Source organism: Aspergillus pseudotamarii (genome assembly GCF_009193445.1).
Source record: "Aspergillus pseudotamarii strain CBS 117625 unplaced genomic scaffold BDV38scaffold_18, whole genome shotgun sequence".
NCBI lineage: Eukaryota > Fungi > Ascomycota > Eurotiomycetes > Eurotiales > Aspergillaceae > Aspergillus > Aspergillus pseudotamarii.
Genome location: NW_022475032.1, coordinates 243023 through 268358, shown reverse-complemented (window position 1 = coordinate 268358; position 25336 = coordinate 243023). Strand labels below are relative to the sequence as shown.

The window sequence follows — 25336 nt, the reverse complement described above, 5'->3', positions numbered from 1 at the left end:
CCGCTTGGTAGTTCGCGACAAAGGATATTCCTTGGGCCTGTTGGAAGATCTGAGCCCCGACACATATAATTGTCCTGCGGAGATTAACCGCATTAGAAAAGCAATCCTTCCAGTTGGAGGCGTCTCGCAATTCCCGCTCTTCTTCCAAGGTTTGTTGCAGTAATATGACCTCCTCTTCGGCAGGGAATTCGGGGCCACGCAGACGGCGAAGCGCCTTGGTTGCCTCATCCAGTCGGCCTTGTCTGATCAGCCAGTGTGGGGACTCTGGCAGGAAAGGTAAACTGACCCAACCCACAGCAGGAATACCAATTTGCGCCACAACAACGGCTCTCCAGGCCCAGTCACTGGGGATATAGCGACACAAGTATACAATGAGTGCAGCGGCGAAGCCGCCAATCATAAGGAAGGCGTTGTATGTGCCGGCCATCAGTCCTCGCAACGACGGTGGGGCACACTCCCCCTGATATGTGGGGATGGCGTTGGTCGCAATGCCCCCGCCAAAGTAAACAATTGCTTTACCGACAACGAATTGTGCATAGCTAGTGGTGCAAGTTGACTCAATAATGACACCCACTGCTACCACAAAGGACTGGATGTAGAGGGTCATCTTGCGTCCGAATCGTTCATTTAACGGTGTACCACATATTACGCCCAGAATGACACCAACGTAACCCATACCAGTACCAATAGACTGATTTCTAGAGGAGAGAATCCATTTGTCGTGGCTCGGATCATAGGATCCAAATCTTTGTAAGAATTGATCCAAGCTCATGATAGCTGACCACCAGGCCTGGTCAAACCCAAATCCGGCAGAGGAAAGGGAGCCAAATATCATGACCATGAAAATGGTCCAGGTGAGGTTGGACTTTGCCGAAGGCATCGTGGTGTCTGTGCCATGTGCCATATCATAGATATCAGCTGCAGGAGGAGGTAAAATTCAAATTAACTTGACCAGTGGATTGAAATTACGGGTTATGCGCAACCTCTGCTCGCCTTTTATCACATTTTCTGCCCCAGGCAATTTTCAACAGGCCTTGTGCCAGTATTTGCCTCCGCCTATGGCAGGCAAATACGGGGTTAGTTTATGGGGAAGCCATATCTAGCCTAGATTCATTCCTTGTCCCCGCTTCGTTCGTATCTTAGTTCAGCCATGTGGAATAGTGTTTTGTTGGAACCACATGGTGGTCTATAGCCAAAAGGGAATATGGTTCAATCCTGGGCTTTTAGTGTTTGGATATGCCGTTCCTTCGAATATCGTACGGTATGAGGCTAGTGGCACACCCACGGTAATTTAGATTCACTTGCAAGGTAATTTCCTCGACGTGATCCTGGAAGTCTACATACACACATATATATATCTATGTGAAAGAGTGTGTGAATGTAAAGAAAGATAGAAGTAGCAATCCCGATATTAAAACAAGCAGTTGAGCACACCAAGCAAACGGAAATATGCGAATGACCTTCCAACCCGTACACTGGCTCCAAGGAGTTCAGTTCTTTGTCTTGGCTCCAGATCCTAGATTATCCCACCGGGAGTTTAAATCATCTTTTCACGGAGCCTCTCCCATTGACCCACTATTTCGGCGACCGGTGGGGCGAAGGCCCATTTATTCCACGATACCAAAATGGGTGTCGCCGAGTCGTGTCGGCTCCACCGAGGCTGCGTGGCAAAGATGCCCCAGATACGAGCAGTATACTATGACACCGACTTGGGGGTTCTCTATCGAACTCCGTAGTATTAAAGTTGTGGAGGAATATCAAACTGAGGAATGTCTCCAGATTGACTCGTTTTACGCTCTACTTTTCTTCTTCTTCTTCTTCTTGTAACTCTCATTCTTCTGTTCTGTTGATCTCCCTCGAAGGGAGTCCCGAAACTGCCGAAGATGGTTCACGATGAGAAACCCGTAGTGGAAGAACTACTTCGGGCGTTGACCTTAGAGGAAAAGGTCTCCCTGCTGGCCGGGAAAAACATGTGGGAAACAGCGAACGTCGATAGGCTGGGGATTCCGAGTTTGAAGATGACGGATGGGCCAGCTGGAGCGAGAGGGTCAAAATGGACATACGGCTCACTGACAACTTTCATTCCTTGTGGCATCTCGTTGGCGGCCACATTTGATCCGGAGTTAGTCCAGAAAGTGGGCAGCGTCCTAGGAGAGGAAACACGACGCAAGCACTGCCAGGTCCTCCTAGCTCCAACAATGAATTTGTCACGATCGCCCCTAGGTGGTCGCAACTTCGAGGGCTACGGCGAGGACCCGTATTTAATTGGGAAAGTGTCAACTGCGATTATTCGGGGTATTCAAAGCGAAGGTGCCGCGGCATGCATGAAGCACTTCATCGCGAATGATACCGAAACGCGACGGTTTAATGTCGACCAAACAATTAATGAGCGTACTCTTCGCGAAGTATACATGAAACCATTTGTGATGGCCCTTGATGCGAGCCCATTGACCGCCATGGTGAGCTATCCAAAGATAAACGGATATCACGCCGACCTAAGTCCTTCCATCCTGAAGCCACTTTTGCGTGATGAATTGCAATTTGATCGGATAGTCATGAGTGACTGGGGCGGATTGAACAGCACCGTTGAGAGCCTGATCGCCACTACCGACTTGGAAATGCCGGGACCACCGGTGCGACGTGGGGACAAGCTCCTCGCTGCCATAGCACAAGGCCAGGTCGACGTCGCCAAACACGTCGATCCCAGTGTGCGACGAATCTTGGAGCTACTGGAAGGGGTTGGTCTACTGTCCCAGTCATCCTCCGGCGGCGCTCTGAAGGGCGATGGGACTGAATCCGAGAAAGCTCCGGACGACCCGACCTTTCATCGGATCGCTCGTGAGGCCGCACAGGACGGACTCGTTCTTCTTAAGAATGAAGGTGTCTTACCGCTGAAACCCTCTACTCTACAAAAGATTGCTATTTTGGGCCCCAATGCCCGCCGTCCAACCGCGGGAGGGGCAGGTAGTGCTGCTGTCAATCCATTCTACATTACCACCCCCGAAGAATGCATTACGACGGCCATCCGACAAGCCAATCCACAGACGGAAATTCTTTATGAACCTGGTATTCCATTCAGTCTCCGCCCACCGCTACTAGGTGCCACGCTCACCACACCGGACGGCTCGCGGCAGGGTCTTGAGGTGGCTTTCTACGCTGGACATGAATTTCAGGGACCTGCAGTAGCAACCAGCTACTGGGATGACTCCCTGGTATATCTCTTCAGTGATGGTGATGTGCCAGAGTCGCTCAAGGGTACCGCCTATTGCTACCAGGCATCTGGCATTGTGACACCCCAGGGATCGGGCTGGTATACCTGGAGTGTGGCCAATACGGGCAAGGCCAAGCTGTTCATCAACGATGAATTGATTATTGATAATACGGAGTGGTCACGGGTCACTGCAGGCTTCCTAGGATGCTCCAGTGAAGATCGAACTATTCGGATGCCCTTAGAGGCAGGGAGAACATATCGACTGAGGGTGGATAATGTAGTGACACTACCGCCGATCGAATCCTTTGATAACACCCTCTTTCCGAATATCTCAGGCCTGCGGGTTGGTCTTGCCCTAGAGCAAGATGAGCGAGCAATGCTGGGTCGCGCAGTGGATTGCGCCAAGTCATCCGATGTAGCTGTCCTTGTCGTCGGCCATAATAAGGACTCGGAAGGTGAAGGCGGCGATCGCGTCAACATGGAATTGCCAGGCCAGACAGACGCGCTTGTGCAGGCAGTATGTGACGCCAATCCTAATACGATCGTTGTCGTTCAGGCAGCCAGCGCAGTAACAATGCCGTGGGTGAATCAAGCACGCGCTATTGTCATGGCCTGGTACCAGGGTCAGGAGAACGGGAATGCCTTGGCAGATGCCCTCCTAGGTCATTGCAACTTCTCCGGTAAAACTCCTATCACCTTTCCTCGCCAGCTGGAGGACCACGGTTCTCATGCATGGTTCCCCGGGCAGGCAGCCAACGACTCTTGCGAGTTTGGGGAGCAGGTGTTGGTTGGATACCGTCACTTTGACAAGCACGGTATCACGCCTCTTTGGCCGTTTGGGTATGGATTGTCTTACACGCGCTTTGAGGTCAGCGATATTCGCCTTGATGGGAACATGACCACCACAACATCCTCCATCATCTCGGTCCATGCTCGCATCTCCAATGTTGGTGACCAAAATGGCTCCGAGGTAGTCCAGGTCTACGTCAGTCCGTCTGAACAGATCCAAAAGAAAGGGCTCGTCACTTATGAAAAGACGCTTGCCGGATTTTCCAAGGTATTTGTACCTGTCGGAGAAACAAAAGACGTTACTATTCAGATTGACAAGGAAGAGTTGCGTTGGTATGATGAGGAGTCTCGTTCATGGCGAATAGACCCAGGCAGATACCGCTGTTTCGTTGGTACCAGTGCGGTGGATATTCACCGCGAACTGGAATTCCATGTGGTGTAAATGATATAAATCTATAGATAAAATAGATGTAATTTATTTTGTTCTTTCGACAGTTAGGGTTCAATCTGTCCAGTGGCGTGTCTTGACTAGTGGGTCAGCTGATTGCCGTGTATTTGAATACAGTATTTAATTTCGACCGCATCCCATTGTTTCAATCGTTTTCAATTTCACGATAATCCACCCAGCCTTACAACATGGACCCTTCGTCGAGTCCCTCCTCCACCCTACCTCCTTCTGTCCCCGTTGCCTGTCTGAACTGTCGCGAAAAGCATCTCAAGTGTGATGGTAATCTCACAGGATGTACCCGGTGCAAGGACCTGAGTCTCTATTGCCACTTTGTCCCGAGTCGCCGAGGCAGACGAGGACGGCCTTGGCCCTATTCAGGTGCAATAGGAGACTACCCTCCACTACCTGTTGAGCCCACTGGCAATGCAATGATGACCCCTTTAGATTCATTAGCATGTGCTGCCTCACAAGGGGAGGCCATCTGTTCTTCGCTTCCCCCTCCGATCGACCACCAACTGGTTACGTTGTTTTTCCTCCATTTCCATCAAGCGCACCCATTCCTGCCACCTCGCGACGCATTCCTGCATTCTTCTCCCCCCAGCTACCTGCTGGATGTGGTACAGTTTGTCAGCCTGCATTACCTCCCTGCCAGCAATGTTCCGGACCACACCCATCAGCTTGGAGCGGCCGTTCAGGAGGCAGACGCCAGCCTTGAGAAGGTCCAAGCCCTTTTGCTCCTATCTATTATCATGCATGCACGAACCCAACCGCGAGAGGCAAAGGAATGCCTGGGGCAGGCGATTGCTTTGAGTCTGGATCTTGGGCTTCACTGCCGGGGATTTTCTGAAGCTTTGGAGATCCAGAATCCTTTGAGGGCAGAGAGTGCTCGGCGTACGTGGTGGGAGATCTTCATTATCGACACCCTTCTCGCGGCTGTACAAGTCGATGGTGCTCTACAGTTAACAATAGAGACACCAGACCTTCCCTTGCCTTGTGAAATGGACGAATATCAGGATGGGCGCTTAGGCTTCGTTCCAACCTCACTTCGTGATATGGATCGTCAAACCCTTTTTCACAACGATGGCGATTTCTCATCCGCGGCGTACAGAGTAGAAGCAGCAACAATACTTCGAAAGTGCCTGATAGCGAGCGGGAATCATGTCTCCCATGAAACTATCAATGTTCTCGATGTCACCATCTCGGCCTGGTTTCACCGATTGCCCAGCGGCAAGCAAGCTATGTTGCATCACAATGGTGACGTGGATCAGATGATCTTTCAGTCCTTCGTGATAATGCACTGCGCCTCAATATACTTACACTTTCCGAAATCATATCTCCTCGCCTTTCTACCAGTGACCAGTCACATCTTCTGTTCTCGACCCCCCACCTTCGCGTCGAGCTCAACAAACCCCCAAATACACACAGCCAAAGTATATGGTGCGGCGGTTAACCTATCCAAACTTGCCTCCTTAACGACAGCTGTGACTAGCCATAGCCCCTTCTTCGTCTGCACGCTAGTCTTAAGTTCCATCGTCCAACTCGCTATCTTTACCGCTGATCCCCAACAGTCAACTCGCACAGGCCGCAACTTCCTAGCGCTCAATATTGGCGTCCTCAAATCCATGGGGCATGTGTGGGCGATTGCGGCGGCCTCGATGTCACGGATCCGCGATGTAGCTGTCGAGGTTGAGTCGGCGCTTGCGAGAGAGAGCAGAGAACTGTTACATGATCAGTTAACCCAGTCCGTTTTAGTTGACTCACAGGACTTGGACCTAAGACTTTTATAAGGTGACCTCTATCTTCGTATCCCCTCCCCACGAGAACAAACGGGTGCAATTGTGGCCCATTTTAATGTCTCGGTGCAAGCACCACGTCTGCAAGCAAGCTGGAAACTTTGAAATATCACCGCCGCAGGCCTTATGTACTGTACGCTACGATCATAGGCATGTATAGTTGCCATGTATATACGCCCACGTCATCATATCTGGTCCCAGATGAGCCAGATACTGTTTTAAGTAGCACCAAAATGTGCATATCATCATGGAAGGTCTTAAGTTAAGCCAGCTGTCACTGAGATAGATCGCACGCTGTGGAGTTAAGGAGATGTGTGTAGCCCATAACATTCTTTGATTGTCGGAGATGGTTGTAGTAATTTACAATGCTCTGTAAGTGTGTTTCACGATAGCCAATCTATTCTCATATGTATCTTCTGTAGAATAATCACGTTCATTCGTCACTCCTTGTTTCCCAGAAACTCAGCCTGTCATGACCTGCGACCCACCCTTAAGCTTCATACCCACGCATCCAGACTGTATCCATTTCTATAGGCCAGTGCATGTTGAGGGCCCTCTGCATCAATGATGTATGCATACTCACATCGGTCGAATGAGACCTTGGACTGAGAATGGTAGAAGGCATCATACTTCTCATTCAGAGCATCGCGGAGGTTATGCACGGATCCATCGGGATGCAACACATTCCATGGTTCGATGCAAGAGGTCCCTTTACAGGACTTCAATACCAAAAGGAGGGCGTCAAGCCTTGGCACTACTTTCGAAAGGCTGTGTCCCATGATTTGGGTTTCAGGCGAGCTATCTGCCTGTGCGTTGGCATACAGGTTGTTAATTTGATGCGGATCGCTCTACTCATTCGTCAGCTCTCTAGAAGTATTCATATCCAGTGGCCCGATGACATACCGTAAGGTCATAAAGTTCGTGTTCGTTGTTGCACCATACAGAATAATAGAGATTGTACTCTTCACTCAATATACGAACAGCCTTGTACGTGTTGTTCGGCACCGTTGGCTTACCTGATTCAAATGTCAGTACTCTAAAGAAGGCAAATATGGAAAGAATTATAGCAAGGTCTTACCAAGGTTGGATAGTCCTCCCTCAAGCATCGCCTGTCCCCAGTATTCAACGGTGACATGCTCATGCAGAGTTCCCACGCTATCGCTTAGAATGCGCATAGGAGCACCATCGAAATCATCCCGCAAGGGAATGCCAGCCAATTCATAGAAGGTGGGAGCCAGGTCGATGTGGGTGCTGACAGAGTCTTCCACCGCTCCCTCTGGGATCCCAGGGCCTCGCATGAGAAATGGGACTCGGATATCCTCATCGAACCCGCATGTCTTTCCAGGGGGGAGTCGATGCTGGCCAATATGAAAGCCATTATCCGAGGTGTAAATAATATAAGTATTGTCAAGCTTGTCACTCTGCTCCAACCGAGTAACAAGGCTATCGACGAGCTCATCCACGCCTTGTAGCGCACGGAGCCGTTGGCGATAGTAATGGTCATTATAGTCGACCACAGTTTCGTTTCTAAATGGAAGGTCATGGATCCAGCTAACTCCAGTAGGCTGCTTTCCAGTCAATCTCTCGAAAAGCCCCTTATAGGAGAGAGACAACTTACCTCCTTTGGGTTGAAGTTAGCCGTCCGAGGCACCTTAGCCTCAGGGAAAAGGTGTTTGTGCCGGTCCTCTGGTATAGGCTCATCCATCCATAAAGGCCCACTTCCGCCACCGTATGTTCCATTCATGTTGGAATGAGGTGCGATTGGCGACACGGCCAGGAAGAATGGACGTTCTCCAGCTAGAGCATCTTCCAAGAATCCCATGGCCTTCTCCGTCAGCACCTCGGTTGTATGTCTTCCTAAGTAACTGACTGGAGCGTCGTGGTTCCGCTGGTAAGTAGCATTCATATAATCATACGTGTAGGGATCCAAGAGGAAGTCAGATGCATTGAAGCCAGAGACATGTGGACTGGCATAATTCTCGATGGAGTGTGCATTCATCAGCTTCCCTGTGTAGTAAGTGTCGTAACCTGCTTGTTGCAACCACACAGGGAGAAAGCTCTTATCGAACCCTCCCTCAACAAACTTAGGGTATCCGCCTGCTCGATGCGTCAGTAACAGTGAAGGGTTTCTCCAGATAAGGCACTTACCCCACGGTGGGTGGACATCTGTAACGTTGGTGTTATGTGCCAGACGTCCTGTCCACAAACTAACTCTTGACGGACAGCAGAGAGCAGTGGTCACAAAATGGTTATTGAAGGTGGTTCCCTTGTCCCTCAAATGCTTCATAGTCAACGGTGTATAGGATAGCGAATCCAATAGGAGATCTTGGTCATCAGACATAATGAAGAGGAAGTTTGGAGGTCTCTTCGCGACTGAATCCTGTTGGGTAACATGCTTCGTGGCATCGACTGGGCCCAGGCTGGCTTCAGTCGCTCCAAGCAGGCCTAATGTAACCAGAATCTCGTTTCTAAACCTCATCTCGATTGCTGAGCTTGAGCTGAACTCTGATGATTCAGACGACCTGGTGACAGATCGATGCTATATAAACAGCACAAAATCTATGGTTTCAAATGTCCCTTGGACCACTTCCCTATGGGTCTCGGAGGATACCATAGTAGTCAGTTTCCACGACGATCTTAAGCTCGTAAATAGAGTTTGCACCCTGAAGGATTCGGCGAAGATAGTGGGATTCTGCTCCCCACAAACTCGGCGATAGATTAACTTTAATCTATTTACTTGTCTATCTAGCGTGTTTTTTAAATGTGTTTTCTTATTTTTTATTTTCATCTCTTTGTCTTGCCAAGGTCTCTGTTCGGGATACCGACGAGGTTGTGATACGGATATTATACGAGACAATCCATGCATAGTGGATCATCCGAACAAGAAGTGCAACGCCAAAAAGAATTGCCATACACCATAGATCAAGCTCTCGCTCCCGCTGATGTCATGCATCCTTTGAGGTATGTTTCCTCAAGTCGGTGGCTCCCATAACAGTCCCAATGGTTGGAGACCCTCGTAATCAATCATGTTGACTATCTCCTAATCATGCAGGCTACTCATAGTATTACCAGAACCTTTGGTAGTAGCTCATATTAGCTAAATTATGAAACTATTGGAACATTCAACCATAGTGGGGACTAGTATTCTCCCACATACACCGTCTGAAACTTGTCGGCTTCTCCCACCGGGATGGCACGGTCAACCACGGCCCAGGGAGAGAGTTCGGCACACGCCGTGGCAGTAACCCGGTGCAACTTCCTCATCAGGATATACTTACGATGTTCCGATTTCAAAGCATTAGTTGTGCGGTTCAGGATTTCATCAAACAGCGACTCCACGTGGAGTTGACATTGACGCTAAAGATTCCGCCCCAGTGGATAACCATTCAGTGCCATCCCTGGAGAGGCTAGTAATCCATCGCTTGAAGAGAGCCCCACATTGTCTCTTCGCGGGGTAATTCTAGATACTTCGGAATAAAGAAGTGCTTCTTGGGACGGGATGAAAGGCATGGCACGGCCGAGGGTCTGTAGAGGTAATTTTTCTGCATAGATAGACTTGGGATACATGTCTGCTTGAAGGTCTGCTATCTTTATCAAACGTCAAACATAACATTTGCTATTAGTCGTTGTATAACTACCTTTAACATGAACCAAATAACGGCCGTCTTCTTGATATCCTTCAGAGCATAGAGTAATGGAGTATAGAAAGACGCAGAAAAACGCCGCATTTCCGCTCAATACAAGATATACGTGACAAGACAAGCCTAAGAGCTAATCTCCTTGGCAGAGACAACAGTTCCAAATGCATCGGCTAACTCGTTGAGAGCCACCGCCACCAGCTGGTCGGCCGCAACACCAGGGATATGACGATCGCCCACCGCATCCTTCACAATGACCACATCGTAGCCCAATTCATTGCCAGCTCTAGCGGTAGTGGAAATACACACGTGTGCCATATACCCGACCAGGACAATCTTCTTGCCCAGATCTCCCAAGCTGCTCAGGTACTGGTGGAGATCGGTCTGAGCGAAAGAGCTCGGGAAGTGCTTAGTGACAATTTTTTCGCCGGCCTTTGGTGTGAGCTCCTCGAACTCTTGTGCTAACGCAGTTCCCGGAGTAAACACGGGGGCACCGGCCGGCACTTCGTGGACCACATGAACGATATTGGAGCCGTTACCACCGTTGCGATACCGAGACAGTAGGTCGGCGATGACTTCGCGGCTCTGGGCAACATGTTCGACCTTCAGGTGGCCCGAGGCATATTCATTTTGCGCGTCGATGATAATCAAAGTGGAGTCCTTGACAGAGGCTGTCGAACGAGGAATACCAATGGTTTGGCGGAAGGATTGAGGATTGGAAGCCATGGCTGAGCTAGTAAATTTTCTCTGAGGAATGACAGGTTTGATTCTATGAGGGTTGGAATGAATTTGGTCTGTTGGAATGATTCACGCCCGTTTTAAATAGGGCGCTGTCTGATTTGTGATCGATTGGTCAAGTCTCCTCGGTGGCTCATACCATTTGATTGATATCAGTAATCGGACGGTGGGGTTGTCGGGATCCCGCTTTGGTGGGATGCCGGTGGGCTTCCGGTGGGATCCGCTCCGGTGGGATATCCGGAGAAAGTGCCACTGCCCCAGTCTTGACTTCTATCCCAACATACTAATCGTTTAGTGTCGTACATTTGCCGTGCCTATAATGCCTGCAAACGGAGTAGGTCGCTTCTACTGTCGCTATCAAGGCTGTAGCGCTAGTTACCGGCGCCAGGAGCATCGAGCTCGGCATGAGAGTCAACACTCAGGCGTTCGCACAGCTGCCTGTCCCTTCTGTGATCGCAGTTTCTCCCGCAGGTAGTGTTACTCTGCAAGATCTCTGTCGTATGGTACCGACTGACTACCACAGCGACACTCTCCGCCGGCACATACGGCGAGACCACGAAGAGGAACAAATACAAACCTCCCGTGCGACTCGTGCATGCCGTTCCTGTCGCCTAGGCAAAGTTCGGTGTCGAGGGGGAAGCCCATGCAAGCAATGTCGAGAAAGGGGACATCGTTGTATCTTTGAGGATCGAGTGCCTCCTCAGCCAGATGCCCCAGTAGCCCATGCTTCTCTCGATGCAGCCATAGATCCGGAACCTTCAGGGCTCAATCAAAATGATCCTCAGTCCCAAATTGACCAGTACATCCAGCTATACTTCACTCGCTTCCATTCCCGGTGGCCGTTTCTTCATCCCGCCACTTTCAGTGCTTCACATGAGCCATCTCTCCTTCTGTATGCTGTGGTGATGATCGGCATGTGGGTATCCGGGAAGGATTCTAGCCGGCGGTCAGCACTGGATCTACACAAGAGACTGGGCGCTTGTATTCGACAACAACAGGTTAGTTTTTCAGCACTTCTTCTTTTTCGTACTGCGATTAAAGAACACTAACGGTCAACAAACCTCATACAGGCAACCTGGCAAGATTTAAGTAACCAGCAACCGAGACCAGCGTCGACTTGGCCGATTGCCACCTATCAAGGCGTCCTTCTTTATTTGATATTCTCTCTCCTGTCGGCTCCACACTACTCTCACTCACTTGACTTGACCATCCACCTTCCCGTATCAGACCAGAGGATATTAACAGCTCTGGTACAGACGTGTCTTAGACACAATGTGTTCTTTTACCCCGCGATGCTCGGGCGGTATCAAGATATTGACGATGTTACCTGTATATGGGTCGGAGTAGAAGAGATAAAGCGCTTAGGGTTAGCTTTGTATAAGGTATGTAACAGGTGCCGGAGCGCCCGCCCAGGTGAACCAGAAGGCGATAGTAACTCCCGGTTACTATGCCTTTCTGACCTGCGGTTCCCAGCTCCAGATAGCAATCATTTATGGGAGGCTAAGTCCAATATGGAACTGTCCAATCTGCTGGCCCAAACCTCCAGAGGCATGAATCCTGAGGGAGGTCGTGAGTTCAAATTGATATCTGAAAGTGGGGAGCGGCTGGATGATGTTGATCCGGGGTTCAACTGGGTTTGATTCATATCCCATATGTATCTCTATAATGTAAGGGCTGCACGTATGATTATTTCCAATCTGATAAATGAAAAGAAGAAAACCGAAGAGCGCAGGGAGACTGAGAAAAACCTTTTATGATATAGTGCTCACCCTCAACATGATCTGAGTCGCTCAATCAAAATGAAGTTGACGACTGCCAATATTCCTGTGATGCACCATGAGACGTATAAACATGTTACGTGTGATTATAATAAATTACAAAACAATAGTTACACGCTACTGAAACCATAATAACGGTCGTCTACCGACACATGATCCGGCTCGACGCGACTTCAGCAAGCATAGAGACGTACTGACAGCGCATGAATCGGCAACAACCATGCCCTGAGGTCAAACCGAGCAGTTACGAGTTTGATGAATTGATTTCTCATTGGTGACTTTGGCGTACGGAAAAATAAAAGAATCTATATTTATGCCATCTAAAGCAACACGATCTAGAAGATGCTAACTTTTCTCTACCTGTGGATGTAAAATATCAAACAGTACATAAAACGTCACACACCAGTGACTTGACCACAATTTCTGTAACAAATACAGATGTAATGAGACTAGATAATGCGAGCCTCCACCCCTGGAGTAAGCCAGCGGACAAGGTCGGCCACCCCTTCCTTCTCAAACACGCGCAGGAGATCGTCCCGGTGCTCGGTGAAATGCTCCCAGGACTCGAAATGGATCGGCACCATGATCTCGGCGCCAGTCACCCGCATGAAATGAGCTGCCTGCTTTCCATCAAACGTAATTTGGATGATGCCGTTCGGGTGGGAGAAAAGGGCGTTGCCGAGGTTGAGAACTGCCACGGAGATGTTCCACTTTTCCTTGATCTTCTCGAATTCGTCGATATACACGGTGTCTCCGGAGAAGTAGACCACGTTGGGGAGGCCGGCGGCGTTGAAACCGAACGATTCCGACTCTAAGATGAAGCCAGTCACCTCGCCACCTGGGAAGTGCTTGCACGGGGTTCCAGTAATGCGGAACTCTTTGCCTCCGATTGTAGTGGAGACGGTTTCCCACGGGCGAAGACCAACGACTCCTGGCCGGGGCTGCAGATTATGCGCTCCGTCGGGAGTCGTGAAGACCTTGCGACCGTCCAAGAGTTGGCGGCCCAAGGGATCCAAGTTATCGACATGATCCTCGTGGCTTAGCAGGACCGCATCGATCGGAGGAAGGTCGTGAAGTTGCAATGCTGGGCCTTCGGTGCTCCGGAGGACGCCACTGGGAGGGCGGCCTTCAAATCCATAGTCCTTGAGGTTGGGGGCCTTTGCCCAACCGTCGTAGATATATTGTGATCCGGCAGGACAGAACACCGGATCAGTGAGGAAGTTGATGCCATCAATATTTATGATAGCGGTTGCGGTGGTGACGTGCGTGATGCTAACAACGCTCTTGAATGGAGATGCCATTGTGAATGATCTGCAACAGTAAAGTGAACCTTGTGTCAAACGAAGAATGTAGACGAGATCAGAAGCATGGTATTTGGGGCTCTTAAATATCCAAAGCCTCGTAGAGTGAAACCTCTATCCTTGTCGATATTGTTCTCTCCTAGTCATCGCTCCCACCGGAGTATTAGTAACTTGTGAAGAATTTATAACGATTATGAGGCAGACTTAATCGATCATAGTACCCACCGGCGAGTGTTTATTCTTACAAATGTTTTGTTCCTGATTACTCAGTTCGAATTGCCAAATATTCTCGACTGCTACGTTTCTCCTATGATCTCTCATCAGAAGACTATTGCGTATTGGTTCCACTCTCTCGAGATATCTTTGCCTCAACATGATTTGCAATTCCCGTTAACAAGGGAGAAAATCAGAAGATGCTTGGTAATACATTGTGGATATATTTGTAGCCCTTTTGTTTACCCTTATCTTGTTTTCGGTTTTTCTTATTTGTCCTTTATTTTTATTTTTATTTTATTTTTTTCGTTTTTTACTTCCATTTTTTCTCATTGGGCTGCTCATCTACGAACCACCGCTCAAGCCCCTTAATGCGTTAATCAAAATATCTCTATCTACGATTCCCAACCAATTTCTCCAGTAAGCCTGAGTAACATCAGGTTACAACATGAGCCACTCAAATACAGTTGATGGAGGCTACGGCTGGATGATTGTCCTTGCTGTATTCTGGAACAATGCCCACCATTGGGGAATCTTATCAGTATGACGGCGTCTCCGTTACGTTAAGTATCTGCAAACTAACCTGCCCAGAGCTATGGTGTCTTCTTAGAAGATTTCATCTCAAATGCGAGGATATCTGGTGGTACCAGTCTTGATTTCGCGCTGATTGGTGGACTGTCCGCATCGCAGGCGCTCGTTATATCGCCCTTGATTACCATGATTCATCGTCGTTTCGGTCTTAAAGCAACTATGGCTCTCGGTGTGCTCTTTGAGACTGCGGCCCTCCTGGGAGCGTCCTGGAGCACCAAGGTTTGGCAACTCTACCTGAGCCAGGGAGTCTGCTTCGGATGGGGTCTCGGCTTGCAGTATCTCTCGACCACGTTTATTATTCCCCAATGGTTCAGTCAGAAACGAAGCTTGGCTGCAGGGATTACAACGGCAGGCACCGGTACTGGAGGATTGATATACTCATTAGCAACTCACGCCATGCTGGACCGGTTCGGCAGTGGTTGGTCGTATCGAATTCTGGCCATTATCCAATTCGTGGTCAATACCATCTGTGTGCTCCTCTTACGGGATCGCATTGAGAAACCTCGAGCCGAAAGAAGAAAGATAAACCTGCGCCTCAGCCTCTGCAAGAGATACGAAACCTGGCTGTTCATCGGCTGGAGCTTTTTCAGTGTCATGGGTTTCATGGTCATCTGGTACTCGCTTGCTACCTATTCTCGATCAATTGGGTTGTCCGCCAGTCAAGGGTCCATCGTCACCGCCGTGATGAATGTGGGCCAAATTCTCGGTCGACCTACGGTGGGTTATTTGAGTGACGTTGTTGGACGGATCAATATGACCACGTTTGCCACGTTTACCAGCGGCTTGCTCTGTTTACTGCTCTGGGTGTTCGCCAAGACATACACTGCACTCATTTGCTTTGCTTTGTTTGCAGGAATCCTCTTTGGTACCTTCTGGACTGTAAGTCGCGCCGGACCTCACTGCGGGCTGCACAGCTTTCTGATGTTCATGGCTGATGAGACTCCAGGCTGTTGGGCCTCTCGGGGCCGAGGTTGTTGGATTAGATGACCTTCAGTCCTTCCTAACTATTATGTGGCTGATTTGCTCGGTTCCTGCGACCTGTATGTTCCCCGGTCTATCTTTCACTTTGTTCATCATAGTTCCCGCATGCCTTTGCCGGTTTCTGACTCGAATGATTTTCACAGTTGGGGAGGCGATCGGCCTTGAACTTCGCACGTCCGGAAGGGATGAATTCCTACACACGCAACTGTTTACCGGCTTCATGTATATCGGCGCATCTCTATGCACACTACTTTTGCGAGGCTGGAAGATATCCCAGAAGAAATCGTCAGCGCCAGGAGACTCCCCATCAGCACCGGCGGGAGACTGTCCAGGTTCTGAGTTACCCCGGGACGATTGTAGTGTCTCTAGCCGGCTATCTCTGGTTGTGGCTTGGGAGAAAGTCTGAGGCCGAATATGGAGTATTTCACGGCGGTCCTCCATAGTATAAACTTGAAGAAACTTCTATATTTAGTCCTCTTCTGGAAATCGTTTTATGTTTTGTTCCTGGCGCTTGCCATGGTTCCAGTCGGCTGAGCCACCAATCGGAACTGGCACGACAGCCGCGGGAATTACGCGAGCGATCACGTAATGTATTTCTCGTGTCGTGACTAAAAAATTGATCCACATCCACACTGTCAACAAAAGTACTTGCCTCTCTGAAGGAAAAAACAAGAAGACAAGCTTCTTGTCCTCGGCTCCCATGCACCAGTCGTTCTCATTCTCTGCTCCACAAGTTTTCCAATCGAACGTCAAACCACTGGGCCGGATTCTTTCCCCCCCCCCCCCCCCCCCAGACTGAGTAAAAACTCCGCAATGGCTGAAACCCTTCGCACGTCTCCCGAATAAGCCGACGTCACCTCCACGATGGTTTATTTCTCAATTTTCCTATTCCTCTTACGGACACTTTTGCCTTCCTCCCCCTAATTCTTCCTTCAAATACCTTCCTGTGAGAAGAATGTGGAAGGCCTCGTGACGGTGAATTTTCCTTTCTCCCCCAGCTCCGACTTAACTTTGACGCTTCGGCCCGGTTTTAACCCTCAGATCATGGTGGCAGTCGCTGTACAGAATGTCGCAAGAACCCTACGAGTCGAACGATCGTTATCATGCAATCGCTGCTGGTGCTGCCGCTAGTTACCATCATGCATCTCACTCCAGTAGTGACCTGGGTGACGAGGATAACAGGCCCGGTCCCCGCCGTTCCTCCGCGCCGTCCTTTCTGACCTCCTTACGCACTCCTTTCCGTGCGCTTCGCGAATCCGGAGCGCGACTCGCCACCCGCCTCGGTCGTCCAACAGATGGAGGGGATGCTCTGGATGCGGCGGGACATCCTGAAGGGCTGACGGAGGATGTACGCCTGCTCGATATGATGCCGGACGGGCAAGTCCCCCGGGACTCGTACCAGTCGAAGCTGCAGAATACTTTGGTCTCCGAAGCTCGCTTTCTAGTCCGGAAATTGGGCGTCGGGGGGAAACTTCCGGAGGATGCCGACGTACCAGACGACCGTGATGTCAATCGGGGCGTGTTTTCCTACCTTCTGCAGCATCAAATGGATCAGGGCCACCGTCGAAATATCAGCCAAACCAGCATATCCACGGTCGCGTCCCAGGACGAACCTTCCCCATCGGGGTCCAATAATAAGAAGCGTCGGAAGCAAAAGTGGTACGAGGACGAAGGTGATCGGTCGAAGGGCAAACGACCCATGAAACAGATTCGATTGACCAAACATATCGCAGCGATTTTGACTCGCCAACGGTACATCATGCTGCTCTGCCGTGCAATGATGAAATACGGCGCCCCAACCCATCGATTGGAAGAGTACATGCGGATGACCGCCAATGTGCTCGAGATCCAGGGCCAGTTCATGTACTTGCCGGGGTGTATGATCGTCTCCTTCGATGATCCGCTCACCAGGACCGCGGAAGTCCACATGATCTCGGTCGTGCCGGGGTTGGAATTGGGACGTCTAGCACGCACGCACAACATCTATAAGAACGTGGTTCACGATCGCATCAGCGTCGAACAAGCCATCAGCGAACTCAACCAGCTCATGGAGCGGAAAAGTCGCTACCATAGCGCATGGAGCTTGATCTTCCTGTCGGGGTTAGCCAGTGTCGCCGTCGGGCCCTGGGCCTTTGACGCGCGGCCGATCGATATGCCGATTATCTTTGTCCTCGGCTGCCTGCTCGGGTTCATGCAGAACGTACTCGCCCCGGCGTCACCCGTCTATTCCAACGTCTTCGAGGTCAGCGTCGCTATCCTGATGTCCTTTTTGGCCCGTGCCTTTGGGAGCATTCGAGTCGGGGGCGAACCTGTGTTTTGCTTTTCCGCGCTGACCCAGTCCTCGATCGCGCTGATCCTGCCTGGATTCTCCGTTCTGTGCAGCAGTCTCGAGTTGCAGTCCCATCAGATCGTGGCGGGCTCGATCCGATTGGTTTATACCATCATTTACTCCCTCTTTTTGGGATATGGCATCACCGTCGGCATCACGATCTACGGTCTCATCGACAGTAATGCGACCACCGAGTCGTCGTGCCCGTCGGAGAGTCTGTCGATCTATGGTAACGAATACATCCAGCACTTTGTCTTTGTCGCGATTTATTGTGCGGTCGCCGCGGTGCTCAACCAGGCGAGGTGGAAGCAACTCCCGGTCACGGTTTTCCTGGGGGTGAGCGGGTACGTCGCGAATTATTTCAGCCAGGCGTTGGATAGTCGACTGGCCAGTACGATTTCTGCGTTTGCCATTGGGCTGCTGGCCAACTTGTATTCGCGTCTGTGGCATGGGCATGCGGCGGCGGCCATTGTTCCGGGCATGTTCACCTTGGTCTCGTCGGGTCTGGCGACGAGCGGGTCGATCATGTCGGGGTTGGCCTATGCCGAGTCGGTCAAAAATAATACGGTCGCGAAAGCGTCCAGCTCCAACACGGCCGTGCAACAGTCCTTGTACGGTCTGGGCCTCAGTATGGTTCAAACCGCCCTGGGAATCACGGTGGGTTTGTTCTTTTCGGCTTTGGTCGTATATCCGCGCGGAAAGCAGAGAAGCGGACTGTTCAATCTTTGAAATTGCTTGTACTATATTGAGGATAAATTTTCGGTATTTAGTATCATATTTGACGTATGATAGACCTTTTGTATTCTTCCCTGTTGGCGACATATGCCCATCATTCGGTATTGGATCGTAGATCACTCTTTTTTTTTTTTTTTCCCTTGTTTCTTGGATAAATACATATATATGCGATTATCTATCTATATATCATTGAAATCATAGTGACCCGGGGGGGAGGGTTCGAGTTGTCAGCTGAGGTTTGCTATCCAGGTATCGATATATATATTGGTGATGCCAGGCAATTGTTGGGGGGGTTATATTGAGTCAAGCAAAGTCTTCAAGTTATACGCTTAGGTGATCGCAAGCTCCTTGTTATAGACCTTTGTTCTGATAGTTATATTGGACCAATCATCTAATTTACTATATGAAAAAGGTCTCTATCATTATCGAAGTCAGAGTAATCTTTCCCAAAGTTCTTTTGAGTGGCCTCCGGGTCAGGTACGGGCTCAAAATTTGAATGGCACCCGAAAATCAGCGGATTCGGGGAAGGCTCGGCTCGGGTCGCGTCAAGTGCCCTATCCCAAACGGGCCTAGTCAGGATTCTTGCCACCCCAGATGGTGTTGACAAATTGCTTCAAAAGTCCATTAGGTAGGGAGGTGATAAACTTAGCCGTTAAAAGTAGGAACACCTGGCACAGGACAGCTTGGGACAGTTCGTTCTGCCACATATAAGAATTTATGGGAAGATCCCGGAAGAATGGAAGTGGCCCATCCACAAGCGATAATCCCAACGGGCCTACCAACCGATCCGCCGTTTCTGAGGTATAACTAATATTCTTTGGCTATCACATATACGTGGCTGTTGGGATACCAAAAGAATGATAACACCGAAAAACGCAACTATGGAGGGCACAGCAAGCATATCGCTAGCGCAAGGAATCAACAACCCTGTCCCTGAGATATCATGTTGAGGTCTTACAGAGAACCATTGAGGAACTAGATCGAACGTTCCAAACGTACTATTAGAAGGTGGAGACATCTGATGTATTATATTCTGATACGGCCCTATGAGGAATTCTACAACAGATTTGTGAAGAATTTCTGGTCATTTCTGGAGCTTCGGGAATCAATGGGGATCTTGGAAGCGCATTCCGAACAAATGGAAGCACATCAAACGTAATGCAACGAAGGCATCGTGCAGGAGGCTCTCGGCAGGAAGGATATGAATCTGAAATAGCCATCACCACTAGGCGAGTCAATCGAAGCCCACGGTTAGCCCGCCGACGCCCGTCTTTCTACATGGCAGACTCCGAAGAAATCAGTCAACCGTATTGATTATCCTCTGGACGTAATTCAACCACTTCAACACCTTCAACGGCCGACTGTTTAAGCCCACCGCCATGCAATGTAGGCTACAGCATCTTTCCTCATGTTATCTGTCCTGTGCATCTGCTCTCTTCTCCTATGCCCTGTTTTCACGAGACTTCTTTTGAGCACCGGCTGCATTTGATTTACACCCTTTTTACATTGACTTAGAGTCTGGGGTAGATCGAATACTCGATCAGATTCGAAACACTGAGCTTCCTGAACAGTTTCCTGACTCCGAAGTGGGCACTTCTCTCGGAATTGGGCTCGATGATCTGAAAGCGTTGCGAACAGAATGGATGACTGGGTGCAACTGGGCAAGAGAACAGAATTCCATGAATGAGTGCGTATTATCCGCCAGTTGAAAATAATTTTGTCGTTGACATAAAATGTGTAGGCTCCAGCACTTCACAGCTATCATTGAAGGTTTGATAATCCACTTTGTTCACGAGAAGTCAAATCAGTCGAACACCATACCACTGCTTTTGATTCACGGCTGGCCAGGTTCATTCTAGGAATTTTCTCCAATAATCGATCAACTAGAGGAAAGGGCAGAGACGTCTACTGGGAAGCCACTTTCTTCAACATTATTGTACTTTCTCTCCCTGGCTTCGCTTTCTCGTCTCCTCCCCCAGTAACATGGACGAACCAAGACACTGCCCGTGTCTTCAACACATTGATGATAGATGTCCTGGGATATGACACCTACGCCATACATGGAACAGACTGGGGCAGTACTATAGCTTACACACTATACGACCAATACAACAAGACTATTGGTGCGGCACACTTCGCATTCCTGCCATACTATTCAGGATACCCGGACAAACTAGCGACCGAAAATATTACTCTCTCGGAATTCGAGACGTTTGAAGCACAAAATGCGAGGAATTGAGCGGGTACGGGTGATGGATATTACGTTGAACAAACCACAAAGGTGTGGATCGAATGAGTCTGTTTTGAGGTCAAGGGAGACTGACACTCACGTTGATTGAAGCCCAATACGATCGGCCTAGCGCTTCATGATAACCCAGTAGGGCAGCTTGCTTGGATCGGAGAAAAGTTCATGAACCGTGAGTTTCCAACTGTGCTTGTATCACTTGGCCAGCTGCCAATCTAACTATCGTCAAGGGTCTGATCCCAATACCGGAACAAGCCCCTCCCTGCTCAACCGCAATGAGATCCTCCGCAGTGTTTTTCTATATTACCTTACTGGGAGCTTCGCCTCGCCGTTCTTATATACTCTCAGAATCCCAAGACATGGAGAACGGAAAACAGCAAGGCACGTACCGACGCGCCGATGATATACAGTGCGTTCAAATATAATGTTGCTTTTTGGCCGACTAGGCTAGTTGCAGAAGTTGGAAATTTAGTGCTGTATCGAAATAAGCATAGATCCGCGCCTTACATGAGACTCTATACCTGACGCGATGTGCTAGACCACGATTTTGGCGGCCACTTGCTTAGCTCGGATAACCCCTGCTTTGCTAGACGACCTTCGAGAGATTGGGGCATTTTGGAGGGAGTGAATCCCGGGACAAGAAAAATCAATGCCAGATCCCCGATTGTTATGGCATATCATCACATAAATGTATTGCTTTCACGATCAACTGAAAGCTTTGATGCCTGACTGGAATAGTAATGGGACTATATCTATACGAGCAGTATACCGACACGACGGCCATTTAGTTATCCCCTGACCTTTTGACAACTCTAATTAGTGTATCAGTGTGCCTAGCTAATAATATTCATTATATTACTACTAGCTTAGAGGCCCAGAAGAACAGAACATATTCCCCTATACTTTGGGAGAGGGATATCCCTACGCCTCTAAGCTTTTCTATGTCCGCTCTCTCGACAGTTTTAAATCCCTACAGTGATTGGCTCAACAATAGCCCACAAACTGGACCCCTTCACCAAAGCCGAATGATCGATCTATGTACGCCTATGAGAGCCAGAGAAAGTAACTCGGCTAGAACGCTAGAGCCTCTCGTAATGTTTGCATATTCTGCAGACAGCATCACAACATTTCGACGACAAGTTCACGCTATCGAAGGGCTCGACCCCTTGGGTTACATCGCTCGGTTCCAGCTTAGAATGCAGCAAGGGGGAGGGGAAGGGAGGCTCACTGAATCCCCCTCCCAAGTGGCTTTTTGGAGTTAATATGTAAATATTTTACAAGTGCATTCTTCGCTACCATTGAGAATACGGAATCTGTGTTGCAACCGAGGCGCCCCATGGTAGTCCGGGGAAGTGATCGGAGTCTTGTCTGGAAAGAGTAGTTGGATAGAAGATCTCTAGTATTCAAATAGGGTAAGGTATGTCGGGATTTTGTGGCAATGCTTGTGATTCGCAGGTTGAGTGAAGCCCAACTGCTGAGTGTTGGACGCAGGCTCCATTGACATATGGTGAGCTTTTGCTGTACACCTAGGCTTTTCCTGCAGCTCATTGACCTGGTAATTTCCCTAATGAAGAAACTCTAAGTAGTTCTGGGAGGGTTGCTCTCCGTTAGACACCCGCCGAATACGATAAATTTCCTAGCCACTAGGGAGCACCTATTGCCAAGCACACTAATATAATAATAGAGCTTGCTTGGAAGGACGACACGATCTGAGAGGTGGACGAATATCGTATTGCCCCCTTTCTCCTATATAGTAATACGAGGTTCTGCAGCGCACTCCCCAAAGTAATTTAAAGAGGAAGATCAGGCTCATCCCGGATCTGCAAAGATCTACATAAATCGCCAATCATGTGTCCTCACAGGAATAAATTCTCGGCACAAAGAAATCAAGAAGATTCATATTCGCCAAGGCTGTAATGGAAAAATACGAATAACCTTTCATGGTCTAGCATTGGAAAGCATTGGCGGAGATACGAGCAGAGTAGATGCACCCTCTTCTTCTATCTCGTATAGATCCTTGCTGCTTGATCACACGCTTCCTGATGGCATGCATTTGCCGAACTCGAGTTATAGTTCAATATGGAGTAGCCATGGGCATGACAACTGTATCATATAAAGCCACCTAAAGCCCTCCCATCAAGTTCTTTTCAGCAGGCACAATCTCAAGTTTCACGTAACTATATCTAGCCATTACTTCCTCACCTTATCAAGATGAAGTTCTCCCTTATTGCCCTTGCTACCCTCTTGCCCGCGACGGCCTTCAGCGCAGCAATGCCTGAAGATGCTGCGGATGCTGCGGATGCCGCCCCTACTTATTACACTGGATCAGATATTCCTGCCCTTAACCTCGAAGAACGAGACCTGGAGAAGAGAGCTGTCAGTGGGTATGTCAAGACCGATGGACTCCGCTACCGCACTTGTCCCCGGACCACCTGCACTGCTGTTGGTCAATACGCGAAGGGAACTAAGCTCAGTTTGGTCTGTTACACTCGGTCTAACACTACACCGGTCAATGGTGACAAGTATGTTTACCTTAGTACGGAGAGGTGGCGCGAAGAACTAATGATGTTGCTACTAGGGGTTGGGCTAAGTTGACAAATGGTTACTGGGTTGCATTGGCGAACGCTGCTTATGTCGGATGGAGCGGTGAGTAAACTTCAATGGAAATGTTGGGGAACATAGACTAATATCATTCCACAAGGCCCACTTAACGCCTGCTAATGTGGTCAATTGTAGTACTGGAATGGATGGTAGGGTGTCTGGATGGAGGGATACATTTGGAAGTGGTAGTTGGAAACCAGAACTACTTCATTCCAGACCGTCTACTTGTGTATATACATGGTTCAACTTGACTGTTGATGATCCCAGGCATATATTGTTTCATCTTCTATCTGGTCTCTACGAGCTATTTTACTAAAGCCCACATTTTCCTAGAAGGCCCAAAGGCGTTCAACAACGCAAGGCTACCGGGGCATCCAAGGGTGGATTCATCTTCTCGTCTTTGTAGTTTTGGGCATTGTTCAATGGGGGTGAAGACGCTGCAATGTGGAGCAGCTGTCTACTACTACTGCCAGTTATAAAACTACTGTTGTAAAGGTATTGGCCTGCTGGTAGTCCGTTGTAGGTGAGAATAGTTCCTGCTTGCATTAACTAGGCAATATAAGCTACATTCCAAAAAGGACGTACGCAGTGCGTTCGAATAGCTGTGAGCATTTGTCAAGGTGCTAGACATTAAGATCATTCGAATGGAATACTGAGCCCCCATGAGACTCTAATTTGCTCTCTTGGACAGAGCTCCCAATTTATACTCCAGACTACGTGAGTAATATCAGTTTTGCCTCGGCACAAATCGTAAACTTGAAGCAGTCGCCCCGCGCGGTCAAACATGGGATTTCGTTGCCTGAAGGAGGTGGGACCACCGCCGGTAGGGCCAGACAGGAGCATTATGAGAAGACAATGGATAAATGAAAGTCTATTCCATAAACCGATGTAAGCTGGAACGTGATTCCGCCTGCCTGTATATCAAGAGCTGGACACCGCATTAATGCTAAGTTTCCCAACGCGAGCAGATGGGCAGATGGGTTAAGATGGAGCGAGGCATAACGTTACTACATTGCTCTAGAAAGAAACTAAATGGTGATTAGCAGTATCAACGAGGTTGGTTCTATGCCAATGCTGGGAGTTGAGCACCCTGTGTCCGCAGCAAGTGAGCGACCTGAAAGTTCCTTCTTGACAAAGCCGCCTTCAAGGGAGAGTCATATCTCCCACCCCCAACGTTAACATCAGCTGCATGGTCAAGTAATAGCTGAACCAGTTGCATATTTAAATATATCCCACAAGAGGCCGCCTGCAGGGCAGTACCAAACTCTCCTACGCAACAATTCACATCGGCTCCATTTTCCAATAACAATCTGGCAATCTCGACATTGCCTCTATAGCATGCAGCTTGCAAGGCTGTTCCAAAGTATCCTCCTTCGGAATTAACATTTGCTTCGTTGTCAAGCAAGAGCTGCACTATCGCCGTCGTCGAAGCGACTCCATATGATGCTGCCTGTAGCGCATTGCCATAATGTCCTCCTTGCCCATTGACACGAGCGCCTTTCTGGAGTAACAATCTTACGGTTGGAGTCTGTCCATATGCTGCAGCGCCCTGTAGTGCTGTGCCAAAGTATCCACCTTGAGCCTCGATATCAGCTCCGTGGTCCAGGAGGAGCTGAATGATCTGCGTGTGGCCCATGGAAGAAGCGACATGTAATGCTGTTCCTTCTGTCATTTGGATATTGACATTAGCCTTACGATTAAGCAGAAGCTGTACCAGTTGGCTATCACCACGGCTAGAGGCTATATGCAGTGCCGTACCGTGATATTCTTCCTCGCAGTTGATATCGGCCCCGTTGTCAAGTAGCAGCTCAAGAATTCGAGTATAGCCATGGGCTGCAGCTGTATGGAGAGAACTGCCGTACATCTCGTCGCGGAAATGGACACTGGGTCCACTACGTTTCAACAGCTGTAGAACATGGGTATGACCATGATCTAAAGCAGCCTG

The 25336-nt window shown here is 49.2% G+C and overlaps 9 protein-coding genes across 9 annotated transcripts; 6 read left to right on the top strand and 3 right to left on the bottom strand.

Annotated features, from left to right (window-relative positions):
• Positions 1 to 1883: 1883 nt before the first annotated feature.
• On the top strand, positions 1884 to 6235 carry BDV38DRAFT_270180 (putative beta-glucosidase precursor; the record flags this gene model as incomplete). The annotated part of the gene is made up of 3 exons (XM_032057101.1): positions 1884 to 4392; positions 4496 to 4535; positions 4654 to 6235. The coding sequence occupies 3 exons, from the start codon at positions 1884 to 1886 to the stop codon at positions 6233 to 6235; spliced, it is 4131 nt and encodes a 1376-aa protein (XP_031915040.1).
• Positions 6236 to 6642: 407 nt separating this feature from the next.
• Positions 6643 to 8744, bottom strand: BDV38DRAFT_291700 (sulfatase family protein). Its single transcript, XM_032061804.1, has 5 exons — positions 8390 to 8744; positions 7860 to 8338; positions 7320 to 7806; positions 7145 to 7257; positions 6643 to 7089 (listed from the first exon to the last, which is right to left on the bottom strand). Exons 1-5 carry the CDS (start codon positions 8718 to 8720, stop codon positions 6739 to 6741), a joined length of 1761 nt encoding a protein of 586 aa, XP_031915039.1. The 5' UTR covers positions 8721 to 8744; the 3' UTR covers positions 6643 to 6738.
• Positions 8745 to 9808: 1064 nt separating this feature from the next.
• BDV38DRAFT_243347 (putative isochorismatase family hydrolase) lies at positions 9809 to 10720 on the bottom strand. Its single transcript, XM_032054216.1, has one exon. It carries the CDS (start codon positions 10603 to 10605, stop codon positions 10006 to 10008), a length of 600 nt encoding a protein of 199 aa, XP_031915038.1. The 5' UTR covers positions 10606 to 10720; the 3' UTR covers positions 9809 to 10005.
• Positions 10721 to 10906: 186 nt separating this feature from the next.
• Positions 10907 to 12646, top strand: BDV38DRAFT_243344 (transcription factor with C2H2 and Zn(2)-Cys(6) DNA binding domain). The gene is made up of 3 exons (XM_032054215.1): positions 10907 to 11088; positions 11141 to 11615; positions 11688 to 12646. Exons 1-3 carry the CDS (start codon positions 10937 to 10939, stop codon positions 12255 to 12257), a joined length of 1197 nt encoding a protein of 398 aa, XP_031915037.1. The 5' UTR covers positions 10907 to 10936; the 3' UTR covers positions 12258 to 12646.
• A 198-nt stretch (positions 12647 to 12844) lies between these two features.
• On the bottom strand, positions 12845 to 13696 carry BDV38DRAFT_270177 (MBL fold metallo-hydrolase; the record flags this gene model as incomplete). The annotated part of the gene is made up of 1 exon (XM_032057100.1): positions 12845 to 13696. One exon carries the CDS (start codon positions 13694 to 13696, stop codon positions 12845 to 12847), a length of 852 nt encoding a protein of 283 aa, XP_031915036.1.
• A 661-nt stretch (positions 13697 to 14357) lies between these two features.
• On the top strand, positions 14358 to 15887 carry BDV38DRAFT_270176 (major facilitator superfamily domain-containing protein; the record flags this gene model as incomplete). The annotated part of the gene is made up of 4 exons (XM_032057099.1): positions 14358 to 14450; positions 14501 to 15379; positions 15447 to 15540; positions 15625 to 15887. The coding sequence occupies 4 exons, from the start codon at positions 14358 to 14360 to the stop codon at positions 15885 to 15887; spliced, it is 1329 nt and encodes a 442-aa protein (XP_031915035.1).
• Positions 15888 to 16270: 383 nt separating this feature from the next.
• BDV38DRAFT_243341 (threonine/serine exporter family protein) lies at positions 16271 to 18682 on the top strand. Its single transcript, XM_032054214.1, has 2 exons — positions 16271 to 16456; positions 16536 to 18682. Exon 2 carries the CDS (start codon positions 16548 to 16550, stop codon positions 18537 to 18539), a length of 1992 nt encoding a protein of 663 aa, XP_031915034.1. The 5' UTR covers positions 16271 to 16456; positions 16536 to 16547; the 3' UTR covers positions 18540 to 18682.
• Positions 18683 to 20439: 1757 nt separating this feature from the next.
• On the top strand, positions 20440 to 20870 carry BDV38DRAFT_57323 (uncharacterized protein). The gene has a single exon (XM_032063570.1). The coding sequence runs from the start codon at positions 20569 to 20571 to the stop codon at positions 20782 to 20784; it is 216 nt and encodes a 71-aa protein (XP_031915033.1). The 5' UTR covers positions 20440 to 20568; the 3' UTR covers positions 20785 to 20870.
• A 2131-nt stretch (positions 20871 to 23001) lies between these two features.
• On the top strand, positions 23002 to 23511 carry BDV38DRAFT_281529 (uncharacterized protein; the record flags this gene model as incomplete). The annotated part of the gene is made up of 3 exons (XM_032059577.1): positions 23002 to 23312; positions 23369 to 23436; positions 23492 to 23511. The coding sequence occupies 3 exons, from the start codon at positions 23002 to 23004 to the stop codon at positions 23509 to 23511; spliced, it is 399 nt and encodes a 132-aa protein (XP_031915032.1).
• Positions 23512 to 25336: the final 1825 nt, after the last annotated feature.

What these genes read in the sequence shown, in the direction of transcription:
- BDV38DRAFT_57323 (XM_032063570.1), top strand. Translation starts at nt 20,569, where the DNA reads ATGATAGATGTCCTGGGATATGACACCTACGCCATACATGGAACAGAC.
- BDV38DRAFT_243344 (XM_032054215.1), top strand. Translation starts at nt 10,937, where the DNA reads ATGCCTGCAAACGGAGTAGGTCGCTTCTACTGTCGCTATCAAGGCTGT. An exon ending in GATCGCAGTTTCTCCCGCAG is followed by an intron (nt 11,089 to 11,140) that starts GTAGTGTTACTC and finishes TGACTACCACAG; the next exon opens with CGACACTCTCCGCCGGCACA. An exon ending in CTTGTATTCGACAACAACAG is followed by an intron (nt 11,616 to 11,687) that starts GTTAGTTTTTCA and finishes AACCTCATACAG; the next exon opens with GCAACCTGGCAAGATTTAAG.
- BDV38DRAFT_291700 (XM_032061804.1), bottom strand. Translation starts at nt 8,720, where the DNA reads ATGAGGTTTAGAAACGAGATTCTGGTTACATTAGGCCTGCTTGGAGCG. An exon ending in AGATGTCCACCCACCGTGGG is followed by an intron (nt 8,339 to 8,389) that starts GTAAGTGCCTTA and finishes CGCATCGAGCAG; the next exon opens with GCGGATACCCTAAGTTTGTT. An exon ending in GGGAGGACTATCCAACCTTG is followed by an intron (nt 7,258 to 7,319) that starts GTAAGACCTTGC and finishes CATTTGAATCAG; the next exon opens with GTAAGCCAACGGTGCCGAAC.
- BDV38DRAFT_243341 (XM_032054214.1), top strand. Translation starts at nt 16,548, where the DNA reads ATGTCGCAAGAACCCTACGAGTCGAACGATCGTTATCATGCAATCGCT.
- BDV38DRAFT_243347 (XM_032054216.1), bottom strand. Translation starts at nt 10,605, where the DNA reads ATGGCTTCCAATCCTCAATCCTTCCGCCAAACCATTGGTATTCCTCGT.